Source organism: Protobothrops mucrosquamatus, unplaced genomic scaffold, assembly GCF_001527695.2.
Source record: "Protobothrops mucrosquamatus isolate PMUCROS unplaced genomic scaffold, P.Mucros_1.0 scaffold1076, whole genome shotgun sequence".
Taxonomy (NCBI): domain Eukaryota; kingdom Metazoa; phylum Chordata; class Lepidosauria; order Squamata; family Viperidae; genus Protobothrops; species Protobothrops mucrosquamatus.
This window is the reverse complement of record NW_015387304.1, coordinates 1-13102: the sequence shown is the minus strand read 5'-3', so window position 1 is coordinate 13102 and position 13102 is coordinate 1. Positions and strand designations below refer to the sequence as shown.

At 34.7% G+C, this 13102-nt stretch overlaps 1 protein-coding gene across 1 annotated transcript in view; it reads right to left on the bottom strand.

The window, feature by feature from the left end:
- ARHGEF28 (Rho guanine nucleotide exchange factor 28) overlaps positions 1-12665 on the bottom strand; it is a gene marked incomplete at its 5' end in the record, with an annotated part of 30923 nt that extends 18258 nt beyond the window's left edge. Inside the window, 10 exons of the mRNA XM_015820149.1 lie at positions 900-1010; positions 3745-3927; positions 4263-4351; positions 4982-5160; positions 6385-6461; positions 7711-7965; positions 8861-8978; positions 10265-10387; positions 11332-11582; positions 12525-12665. Coding sequence (XP_015675635.1) covers positions 900-1010; positions 3745-3927; positions 4263-4351; positions 4982-5160; positions 6385-6461; positions 7711-7965; positions 8861-8978; positions 10265-10387; positions 11332-11582; positions 12525-12665 — 1527 coding nt within the window. The remainder of the gene's footprint in view (positions 1-899; positions 1011-3744; positions 3928-4262; positions 4352-4981; positions 5161-6384; positions 6462-7710; positions 7966-8860; positions 8979-10264; positions 10388-11331; positions 11583-12524) is intronic.
- Between the last annotated feature and the right edge of the window lie 437 nt (positions 12666-13102).

Genomic DNA, 13102 nt, shown 5'->3' with positions numbered 1-13102 from the left:
AAGAGCCATGTCTTGAGGGCGCGACGGAAGGTAAGGAGATCCGGAATTATCCGAATCTCGGGGGGTAGTTCATTCCAGAGGGTAGGGGCACCCACAGAGAAGGCCCTCCCCCTGGGGGTCGCCAGCCGACACTGCTTGGCCGACGGCACCCTGAGGAGACCCACTCTGTGGGAGCGTACCGGTCTGTGGGAAGGAATCTTTTGCTTACTTAGCTTTCTTCCTCTCTCTTGTTCTTTTTTCTTGTTCTTTTTCGACCCTTTATTTCCTGAGATTTTCCCCATGTCTAATTTCTGACAGAACTTTTATTTTAACTGGTACTGGAGAACCATCAACCATCATCAGTGTAGTTTTGTGGAAAGTCTAAGTTTTGAAGACCTACTTCACCTTGTTTTCAAAATTTTTAAAGTTAGTGCTTCCATTCTCCATTCCATGCTAAAAATCAAACAAATTGTACCTTTGTTCTACTTTTTTTTCCAATGGAGTATTGCTATAATATAGAAGTGTCCTTTTTGTTACAGAAAAATAATTGCAATATCACACTATCAATACAACAAATATGTTTAAGATTTCAAGGACAGATTATTTTTTTTTCAAGCTATCTCCAAGCATATGAGTAAACATGGCATATAAGCCATTCAATCATTATCACAGATTAATAGATCTCCATTTTTGCAATAATAGTAAGTATTGAGTTGATGGCCAGTTTACAGTTTATAGGGCTTCATATTAGCATATACCTGATTGAAACATTTATGTCAGGAATGCGAGTACCAGTGACGTATCTAATTTTTCTAGGAAATATCTTCATATTTTATATTTTTTTATATTTTTGTATTTTGAAACAATTATGGTAAATATATCTAAGCAGTGGACGATTAAAAATATTAGTTCTTACTAACAATCAGTGAAAGGTACACAGACTTCAGTTTCACTAAGACTTGTCATACATGAGTCACCAACAGTCTCTTCCTTTAAGTGCAATAATGCTACTGTTGTATGAAGGTTTTCAGCTGCAACAAAAGCAAATATTTAGATGTTTATTGTGTCTACAAAGTAAACAATAACTTTTATATCACTTATAATAAAAGAGTAGAAAGAAGGCGAATGAGATTTTTATTGTGGTCAATGATCAGATTAACCAATTAGATACATTATATAGATTATATATAATATGTCAAAAATTAGCTACACTTAAGGAAATAAAATTGTTTGAATCTGGAAGTAAAAAAATAATGATGCAAAACTGATCAGACTGACCAGGATATTTAATTAGTGGGGTTAACAGCTCAGAGCAAGTGTCAATGTAAAACGGATAGTATAATAAATCATATTCAGTGGGTACAATTACTACTTCACTGCATGAGTCAAATCTAAATGTAAATGGGATGACCAATAATGGAAGTATGTTTAATTGTGCCAAGGTGTCTTCTTAGTTTGGGCATAGCAATTTGGTTCAGCTATCTAGTTGGTCTAAAAGGGTCCAATCTAAGTCATTCATCAGGACCAGAATTTTAGTCTTCCAAGCTTTCAGGCACATGCTGGAACCCATGCTCAGGGAACTTCTCTCTCTCTCTCCAGAATGTGTGCACTCAGCTGTTCTATGCATAATATTTATGTGGTGCCTGCTGGTGTGTGACTTTTAGTTGTTAACTGGGGTGTTGATGGCCGGCTATTAAGTTATTGATTGTTGGTTCCTTGTGCTGCCATGCCCTTGGCTCTACGTATCTAGTAAGCTGGTGATAAATCAGCACTCCTACTGACTGACAAGGGGCCAATTTCCCAGGCTTCAATCATTTCCCTGGCTATTTTTGTCCCTGTCTGGCCAACAATCTTAGGAGCTGCGAAATTGAATATATGTCCTTATTCATTGCAATGTGAGGCTACCAATGAGTTGGGTCTTCTCATCTAATTGCTTGCTTGTGTTCTTGCAATCTGGCGCTTAGCTTCCTCCCCGTCTGTCCTACATAGTCACAGAGGCAATCCAGGCAGGGAATCCGGTAAATTACATTAGAAGTTTCTCCTACCTCCAAGCGATCTTTATAATGCATGATTTATAAGGGGTATAAGAACTACTTCAAAACTTCTCTTTGGGGAGGGAATCATGTAAGGTACAATCTTCATCACAATCCCATCACAGCAAATAAAGTTCAACTGACTTAGTCAGTGTATTTTTTTAAAAAAAATCTATTAAAATTTAGCCTTGTAATATTAACACGTCAAACATTAAACACCTAGAAATGTCTAAACATTCAAAGTTCCTAAAATATAAATAACACATTCAAAAAAGAGAGTGATAAGATGAATCTCTACTTGTTGACTAAACCAAGCCACCCTGTCTTCAGGAGGGAAAGCCTTGGAAACCATGACCATCCCCATAGGAAGGCTTCCTGTGCAATGACTGGAATGCAAGCTGTAGATTCCAGTAGGAACAACAAGATACTTTCTGATGAACTCTGAACTCACACAGTTTCATATCAAAATAGAAATATCCAAGTCATTTGAATGTACATTGTTAGGATTTGAGATCCTGAATCTAATTTGGCAGGTGTAAATATCAAAGACAGTCCTGATTCAAAGCAACTGCTTTCTAGGTTTACCTCCTATTAATCAGAATGTGGGGAGACAACATTACAAAACCAGGAGAGAATAGCATGCCTGTTTAGTTGAAGTAAATGTAATAATTAAAGTGGCTTAGAAATATTATTTTCTGTCATCTATAATTAAACAAGACTCTCAAGAAGCCTAATAATTTTCAGGTAATCAAAAGATGAATGTACAGTAGAACATTCTAGTCTTGCTGGGCTTGTAGGAGGTATGTGAAGTATGAAGGATAGACTATTTCTAGAAGCAAATAGAATGACAGACCACAATGTACAAATATTTTTAAAGCAGTTTACAAATATGAATAAATATTTTAGTCATCTAAAATATTGAGAGGTCCCTATGAAGATTATCCTAATTTATAATCTCAATATAAATGCAATCCAAAGGAAGAGAAATGCATCTTTTATTGATTAGGAAATGTCCTTGTCTAGCGGATGCATCACCAAGGATATAAGTTTGAGGAGAAAAAAGTTTAAATTCTTAGTTTGACTAAATCAGGTATCTCAAAGTTAATCTTGGGTTTCTTTGAGTATTATTTTCAGGTCCAAGGGCACAATAGTAAAATAATATTATTTTACTATCACATAAATAGACCTTTGTAGGTCTTAATTTGGAATATGTTCTTTCTCTTCTCTTTTTTTTTAGATACACAAATTCATAAGGCTTTTCAGTTCCCTTCAAGGGGTTCAAAAAGGGTCACAGGGCACATGGAGCCTATGGGTTCTGAATTTCAGACAGAAAGCCATGGAGAGCAATGCGGTAGTCAAAGCCTAAACTGGTTTCCCCAGCATAGGCCTAGAGTCACTTACAGAGTTTCCTAGTTAATAAAAAAATCCTTTTAAGAGTTCTATACAATAAGGTTTAAAGAAAACCATGCTATTTTCCATAGTGACTGTCTCATTCAGAACGAGACAGTCTGTGTTGACAGATTCCTCAGTGACTTTGGAAGTGCCCACTCAAAAAGTTAGTGAAGTTAGAAAGTTAGAATTACCTTGAATCTACTATGATCACAGTTGGGGAGAATTCTGAGTGCCTGCTTTCAAACTTTTTAAACCTGAAATTAATTAAAATACTAAGAAGTGTGACAGAGGGGAGGAGATGTCCTTGGAAAGAATACTTTTTATGTAGACACAGACTTACCTTCTTTAAGAGCTGCCGCCAGAAGTGAAGCCACTTGAGGAGTTTCTCCAGAGTCCGGTTTAATAAGTAGATGTGGTTCTGCATGAACTTCTTCAAAACCACTCATATTTCCAAGCTTTGCATAGATATTAAGCTTATCTTCTAAGTAGTTACAGATCTGCTGGTCTTGATTATTCAAGAGTACTATACCAAAAAAATCATGCACTATTAAGATTAAAAGCTATGGTGATTGTAATTATTACTTATTTATGCTGGAACCATAATTATCCACATTATTATTTTTTCATTTTAAAATTTGGTATTTTTATTATGAATTGCATGCAATCCCACCTAGTGAAGCCACCACATACACATTATAGTTACTTCACAATGAGGAAACAGCGCTGAGTAGGAAATCCAAATGCACAGACGTGTTTATAAAAAATGTCTAATGGAGGAAGGGACATTTTCTTAAGATTATGTCCACTCTAATGGATGAACATATTAGTTTTAAAGTGCCCCAAAACATTACACTATACCTTGACATTTTTGAATTTTTGCCGCTCTGGCTTCAGTTATTTTTCGGTCTTCATCAGAATCACCTATTTTGCCTTCTTCTTCCGGACAACTTCAATGATTCCATATAAACAAAACAGATTCAAGCAATCTTATCTTTTTTCATAAGACATTATATACAAGAATCAATTTGGAAATGTCAACTTCAGTCATACTAATTTAATAGACTTAATATAAATGGGTTATTGTAGAGATATTTATAATTTGATGAGGTTAGCAGATATATATTCTTTCCACATTTTGTCCACTGATTAAGAAATATTGAACAGAAATAAAGATTGCATTTAAGCAGTTAGCTACCATCTACTTTAAAAAGCAGGCTGGACATGACATCATAAACGACATGCTTACTAATGACACTAAACTGCAACAAAGATGGTGCCTTAGTATTCCTGTCCTCCCTAGAAGAACAGTTTCTTTGCAAGTCGGATCCCAATTCATACTGCCATTTAGCTATCCCAAATAGCCTGACCTGGGAAGACATATGACTTTATGACAGCAAGAAGTAATATGAGTCCATTAGATCAAATCTCAGTGGATATATCTTCAATTTTTTTACTTATTTCCAAGATTTGCCATATGATATTTTGGTACGATGCAGTTTACAAGCATTTCTAAGGAAAATTTTTACATTAAAATAAAGAAAAAGTTAGCAAGCGATAACCAGTGTTTCAGCATGTACCTTTCCACTGCCTCTTGAATCTGCCTCATCCAGTGACTGCGTTCCTCTTTGGAACTAGTATGAATTTCATACATCTCAGGTCCTGTGGAGGATGCACTGATCAAAAACATCCCTCTCTCTTCATTGGCTACCTCTCTGACAATAAGTTTCTGAAGAGCTATAACAGCAGGCTTCTGGTCCTATGCAAAAGAAATTGCAAATAACAGTATATTCCGAATAAAAGCATCTGAGTGACCATCTAAATTAAATCATTTCAGTGTAACACTAAGTCAGCTATTTCTGGAAGATTATTTTATTGTTGTATTTTATTTTATTATTATTTTTGCAAACAAAAGTAAATAATGTGAGAAAGAGCAAGCTTGTTCTTTTCCCTATAACAGCATTCAAAATATATACAAAGCATTATCCCTCATGTCAGGAGAAATCCAGCCTGATCAGGATGTATCAATTCAGTTAGAAATGTATTACTCTTTTTGCAAATCTTGAAAAGTTTGTTATGTGCATTAAGTAACAAAATAGGTCTGTATGACTCTGAAACAGTCTGTAATGTTCCTCACTGAATAACACAGAAATTAAAGCAGGAGGATGAAAATGCTTGACACTGTTAAATCTCATTCATTACCCAAGTTAATGGCTTAATCAGAATTTCATAAAATGTCTTATAATACATAAAAAGTCCACCTGGTCCTGGTTATTGAATTTTAACATCTATATTGCTCCTTTTGCTTGTTCTTCAATAATTGGTTTATTAGGAGCTTTCTTTTGTTCTTCTAAACACTTTCTAAGGTGCATTGTGTCTAAATATCCCTCAGTCTGTACTGCATTTAAAATCTATCCATTATATTATCTGGAATAATGCTTAACATGTATGGGTTTGTTACCTCCTACATACTGCAATATATAAGCTGCAATTTGAGGAAAGTTACAGGTTAACCTCAACTTATGACTATCAACTGTTCAAATTTATGAAAGATACCCCCAAAAGCTTCTTATGACTTGGTTTTACAATTAGTGTCATGCAGCACCATCCAGTCATTTGAACAAAATTCAGGTGCTTGGCAATCTGCCCGTCCACAAAACCAACTTCAGGAATGCTACAGCAGCCCCCACTATTTAGTAAAGAGTGTAATTATATTTTGCCCAACCTGCTATGAAATCATTAGTATGAATCATTAAGGCAATTTTCAAATTCATTTATCATTTTAGAAATTTAAGAAAATCTGCTACTAAATATCTATTTTCTTTCAATGACTCGAACAGAAATTTGTCCAAATTTACACACACTCAAGATTGCCATCTAAAAGGCTTGATTTTGACTGAATAAGATCCCAACATTTATTACTTTTTATAAAAGACACAATTTCCAATTAAGATAATCCAACATTTTAAACATTTATACTTACAACAGATGCAAATATATACTTCTGATCTTTTTCTTGTAAAAACAGCATCACATCATTTAGAAGCAGAGCTAAAATATCTTTAAAAGAAAGAAAATTGCTATTACAGAACAATAGTTTCTATCATACCAAATAAATTGAATGAAAATAAATTCAGTTCTTTAAAAACATTCACATCACAGTACAACACACACAGATTCACTAGGTGCATTGATCAGGATAGGATATCCTATGAAAACATGTAATAAAATTGATGAGGTGGGTTCATTTCTCTCTGAGGCTCCAGACTGGATCTCAATGGTTTGTTTTCAATGAAATGACATGCATAGATTTACCACAAGCAATGTTTTGAAACAATACCAATTAATATAGCTATTAATATATTTCTTCACTTTAAGGAAGAATGTTTGATTTATATTTTATATCTAAATACAGGGAATCCTCATTTAGTGACTGCCTCATTTAGTGAGAATTTGCAGTTTCAACAATAAAAAAGTAACTTTACCATTCACGGTTATACTCAGTGATTACCGTTCTCGTAATTACAAGCTACACAGGTCGGCAAAGCAAAGGAAAGCTGAAGTAAAATCATAAGCTGTTGTGGCTTTGCCTAGCGACCACTTCCCTTAATGACAGACTTAGCAGTCCCAATTATGGTTGCTAAATGAGGATTACTTGTACCAGAATCAGGGTGATATAACTAGTTCATCTAGTTGCTGGACTACCTTCACTTACCTCAGTCTGTCTATCAAAATATTTACTTGGACCTTTTCCGAGATGTCCTTCAATATTCAAGGTGCACCAAGTGCAGAGGACATTTACTTCTCATCAGGAAGAAGTGATTCTTTTAGGTGCCCATCTACGTTAGCATCTTAATTTTAGAATGATTTTGAGTACATATTTCAGAGTTAACCTATGTACTTGATTTTATTGTCTTAGTTTTGTGCTTCTTTTTTTGTTACAGTGTACTTGTTAGGCTAATAAAATAAATTTAACTTGAAGATATAATTAACATTTGAACAAATTTAATGTTCTAATGTGTTTTCACACTATATTAGAAAACAGATTGCTAGTGTTGGGTATGTTACAATCAGATCTACTGATTTCTTACTTTTAAGACAGGAAATAAAGGATCAGACAAACTTAGCTCTGGGCAAAATTGGTGAGAAAAAATGCCAAGGCCATAAACTTAATCAACATATTGCTATCCTATCTGTAAGATATTTTTTTTCATATCTTTAGCAACTTATACATTTGTAACAAAAACTGACTTTCTTTAGAAAAGTACAGCACCACTGAAAATAAACAATGAATTTGAATTTCAATAACCTTTGAAACGTCCCGTCGCAGTCTTCCAGTAGACTAAGCCTTCATACAAAAGCGTCCTCTGTTTCTTGATCAAATCTTGTTTCCTGAAAACATGTCCATTTTTCAGTTTGGTATAGGTTTTGTTTTCAACTTTACTAAGAATCTCGAGCAACTTCTGTTTCTTTTCGTATTCACTGACTTGCAAATCAACTGCTGCAATCATATCCTTGATAAGGTTAAGGGCTCTACATAAATCTTGGTGTTCTTCAGTTCCTTCTGTATAAAAACAAAGAGGTGCATATCGTTAGCAAACCCTTCTCCTTAAATATTTAGAATGGAAAGAATCAAGATTATTTTCAAATCTGTTTTGTGAATGGTTCATGACTCATGGATTCTAAAATCAAAATACATGCTTTGCTGAAAAGTCATGTTAATATTCCTCATTTAGCAACTTTTATTGTTTAGAAGAATCAGCCATGGTGTTGCCACACTAATCTCCCAGTATTATCATGTGGAAGTAATGCTAAATTTGGTGCATTGTTCTGCTAGGGCAGGGGTCTGCAACCTCCCAGAATTCTGGGAGCTGAAGTCCACAAGTCTTAAGGTTGTCAAGGTTGCAGACGCCTGTGCCAGGGCCATGAGCTCTTAGAGCAGGGGTCTTCAAACTTGGCCTTTTTATGACTTGTGGACTTCAACTCCCAGAATTCCTCAGCCAGGCACGCCAATGGCAGATTCCTTCTCCCCTCCCTTGCGCTCTGTTCTCCACCTGTCCATCTTTTTTTAATCATATTGATCTATGGTTATCATATTGATATATTACTGTGTTCTATTTCATTGTTTATTTTATTTATTTTATTTCTGTTTACACTCTTTTCATTTCTTCCTTTTTTTTACTACTGTAAGCCGCCTAGAGAAGCCCCACAGCAAGATAGGTGGAAAATAAATTTAACAAATTAATAAATAACAAATATATAAAATAGATCTCCTTTTCATTTATAACAAAATAAGTTGTTTGCAAAATGAGCTATCTGAAAACATAAAAAGTATTACACATTTTTTTAAAATAAATATTTTTATAGGAAATTTTAAAAATAATGTTGATAATTTGATGTTAGTTAGCTAAGCACACCATAAGAATTATTCATGAAGCAGGTAGAAAATTATTGCTTACCTTTGGTGTACTGTAATATTCTTTCTACTAGAACTGGGTACTTTGTGATTCTTTGAGTGACTAGCAAAATGCATTCTGGGATTCCTCGACGTCGGGCCAAAAGATTACTGTTCCGCAGCTTTAAGAAGAGATTTAACTTTTAATATATAATCTTCAGGGTTGTTAGATATAAAATGTCACTTAGATTTTAAAGTCTCTCTGCTTGGGTGGTGGAAGAGAATCTTCTCTATATTTTATTTCTTGCTTCAATCCATCTGATATTAAGCTATTATTCATTTCATTTTGCCATGTTATATGGCTGATGCAGGAAAAAGACTGCATCAATATATCATATGGCAAAAAGAATTTTATAATAATTTTAAGTAAGTTATTTACAGTGCCAAAGTAAGTGGCATGGGATGGTAAAAAAAAGTAAAGATGGCTTTAATAGCAAGACTATCAAAAACCCATCTCTTTTGTATATTTAGCAATGCTGCACTCCCACACAAAGGGTTGGGCTTCAATTGTGCTGCTGTGATTTCCACTTTGACTTTTTTGCCTCCCCTCATGGATATTGCTGGTCCCCCCACTCCAATGAATCACAAAAGCCTGTAGGTGGTCTGAACATTCAGAGGAAACAATAAAAGAAATAAAATACTAACAAAGTACATTGATATATGTATATAAATTTTAAAAAGCCTTTATTTCCACTGTGGATCCCTCCCATTAGAATGGGATAGGTAATTTATTATTTTATTTGTAACAAATAAGCCAACAGCAAATAAGCCAATGCATGTAATTGTGTTTTTTTTTTTTTAAAAATATTCAAATAATCAGAAACACTGAAGTTCATTTTTTTTTAATTTCATAAGGCTTTAATTATAAGCCCTTTTTTGGAATGAAAATAATTGTGTCTATAATTATTTTTTTAAAAATAAAGACAACTTCTATAAAAGAGCTATGTGTTTATTTATTTGTTCATTTTATTCTCTTTGTACAATGCCCAACGTCCAATTCCTCTGCCTTAAAATGTTCAATGGCTTTTTTTACATTGGATGAAATTTAATGAGTTTTATCCACAACAGAATAAGATACTGTTATAGGAATAGATTTTCCCTTTCCTTAGACACTCACTCTCCACTTTGAAAATCTTAAGAAAAAATAAAAAATTAAGAAAACTGTTTTGTATAAATGGAAGCCTCTTATGTGACACAGGATATACTGGCTGGAGTTCTTACAATTCTGAAAGTCAGTCTTATCAGCCACATTGCACTAAAATTGAGCCTCCTTGTGGCATACTTAGGAAAACCATTTTTGAACCATTTATTAGAATTCTAAGCTAATGTGCTGTACCACCTCTCATGTTAACAGTTCTCATAAAGTAGATAAACATTTGTGCAACTGAGATAGATATTATCAACTTACTTTGATGAAGTTCTGGAATTTTTTGTTTTGCTGCAACTCTTTAAAAAGGCTAACTGCTTCTTTCTGGTGACTACAAAAATCTCCATAGATTGTCTTCATTTTTCTTGCATTCTCTTCCGAAAACTGAAAAATAGTAGAAGCTCAATAGAGTACTGGTAGAATTATCACTATGCTGCACAATGAATATGTAAGCAAACTGGTTCTCCCACTCACCAAATAGATTTCTTTCCCTTCATCACCAATCTATTTGGTACACTGAAAAAGCATTATGGACTGAGAGACGTCACACAGTTGCTAGAGAAAGGGAAGCATTGTCTATGTGATCTTAAATACCTTGAAAATGTTGGTAAAGGAAGGTTAAGGCCTTCCTCTTTCAGTGTTATCATCTGTTTAGGGGAGATGTGGTTGGACCAGGATCATAACAAATTCATATATATGTAGTCATTGGCTTACAAAGCAATTTGGGCCACAATTTCCATCACTAAGCAATGCAATAGTAAAGTGTAATATCACGTGACTTCATCCCTTAGGAATGGCAATCCTGGCAATTCCAGTTGTTGTCCTAATCCCAGGACCACACATGTCATTAAGTGGAAAAGGATGGGAGTTCCAATCAAACAGGTGAGAGATACAGGTGGACAAGGGTGTGCCTTAGGCTGGGTCCCGGAGTGCACATGGCTACTGCATGAAGTGTCACAAGCAGGCATTCTGAACCATGGGCACATGTATGAGTGCTGTAGTGGGAGGGGGTGCTGTGGACAAGCACTACAGTGTGTGGGCAGGCGAAAAAAGTGATGGAAGCAATTTCTGATTTCCTGCCAGTTTTCCTATGACTTTGCTTGTGGAATGTCAGCAGGAAATGTTGGAAATGATCATGTGACCATGCTGGACATCAAGTGCCTGCCTCATGATCACATAACTGCCGATCCACGGTGAAGACTGGTCATAAATCCCCATGGTTCAGCAACATTTTAACTTTGAACAATTGCTGAGCAAATGGTTTCCTTTACAATGACCATATCTTCAAAAACACTTTGTTGAAAGTATAATTCTATTCAGTGCTTTACCTGCTGCACAAGGACATCTCCAATTTTGCTGATCACAAAATTTTTGTCACTTCCGTCCTGACTTGAGAGCTGTCGCCTTTCCTTCATCCTACAGAAGAACTGCTGGTGAAGTTCTAGCAGCTCATCTAAGCAAGGGAATATTTTGTCCACTGTGCTGTGGTCCAGCTGTAGTTCTTCTTTCATTCCTTTTCTGAATATTTTGGACATGATGAACAGGGTATGGATGTGGTGCACTTCTGTTTGCATTAGTTCTACATTAGAAAACATAATATATATATTACAGTAGATTCTTTCTCTATATATTGATTTTTGCATATTGAAGATCCATTCCGAAATGAAGGAGGCTATCAGGACATTAGGGAACATCTAAGGTCTACAGAAGTATAAATGCATCTTTAACAAGAAAACAAACTGAAAAGAGGAGGTGGGGATTAAAGCCCATAGAATCTAAGTATACACTCAAAACAATGACAAAAAAAACATGGGAAGGAAAAACAGAATGTAGCACTGGGAAAAAAAAGTCATGGCTGTCTGCCTGTAATCCTAAACAAATGTGCTCTGCACTGTATCTTTATTCAGCATGTCCTAACATTCTCTCCAAATACTCTTATTAGATGAGGGCCAGTTTGGTTTAGTGGTTAAGGCACTTTGATGTTCGATTAATTTGATGTAGTGATTAAAGCACCAGGCTAGAAAAGACTGTGAGTTCTAGTCCTGCCTTAGTCATGAAAACCAGCCCAGTCATGTCACAGATGTTGTTGTTGTGGAGAAAATAAGAGGGGCAAGGAATATTAGGTATGTTCACTGCTTTGAGTTATTTATAAGAAATGATAAAAGTGGGATTAAAAAGTATTTAAGTTTTTTTTTAAAAAAAATTATATTAAGAATATTAAATAACAGTTTATCAGATTACTGCAGAACTGAGATCACATTAAATACAAATGGAGTATAGCTCCTCTCACTTTTTCAGAATGTTACAAAGACAAAAATAAAATAACAGTTCTAGACTAGTGCACATTTTTAATTTTATTTCACTACTGATTCCAGCATATATTTTAGATTACAATTCCTATTATCAAATCCTGCTGGCAGAATACAACACATCTAGTGAGCACCAAATTAAAGAAGGCTATTTTATATTTTCATGTCCAACCATCTATACTGAAACATAGAGGATACTATAGCAAACTAACCAAAGATTACATCTTGTCGCTTGATAACATGCTTTTCTTGTTGGTTACAAAACCAAGGCTCTACAACCAGACTCCAAGATTCTGCCTCAAATTCCAATGTATCAGTACTGAGGTCATTCCATAAAGAGGCATCAACATCATCTATAGCAAAAAAATAAAAAGTCATTCTTAAACATAAAAAAATAGGCAAGTTAAACTCAGATACCAATAAAAAAACTAAAATGTATTCCAGGATTGGTTTGTGTGCTGACTTTTAATACTCCCAAGGAGTACTAATGCATCAATGAATCTGGTGATATGGTTATCAATTTCTAATAATGTTTGCATCTGTGTATCTTTAATATAAAATCCATTTTTAAAAATGATAGCATTTAACGGGATGCACTTTACTTTAAAAATGGAGATCCCAAAATGAATAAGAGTGTTATATTTTATAAGGAAAAACTTAAGTGTAATTGAGTTTGCAAAAGGTTAATCCTATTAAGATAAGAGGGGAAGAATATGATAAACCCTCTCCAGTTTCACTACTCTTTGCCTTAAAATCTCTTTGGTGTTGCTTGGAAAGTTTTGCTGAGTAC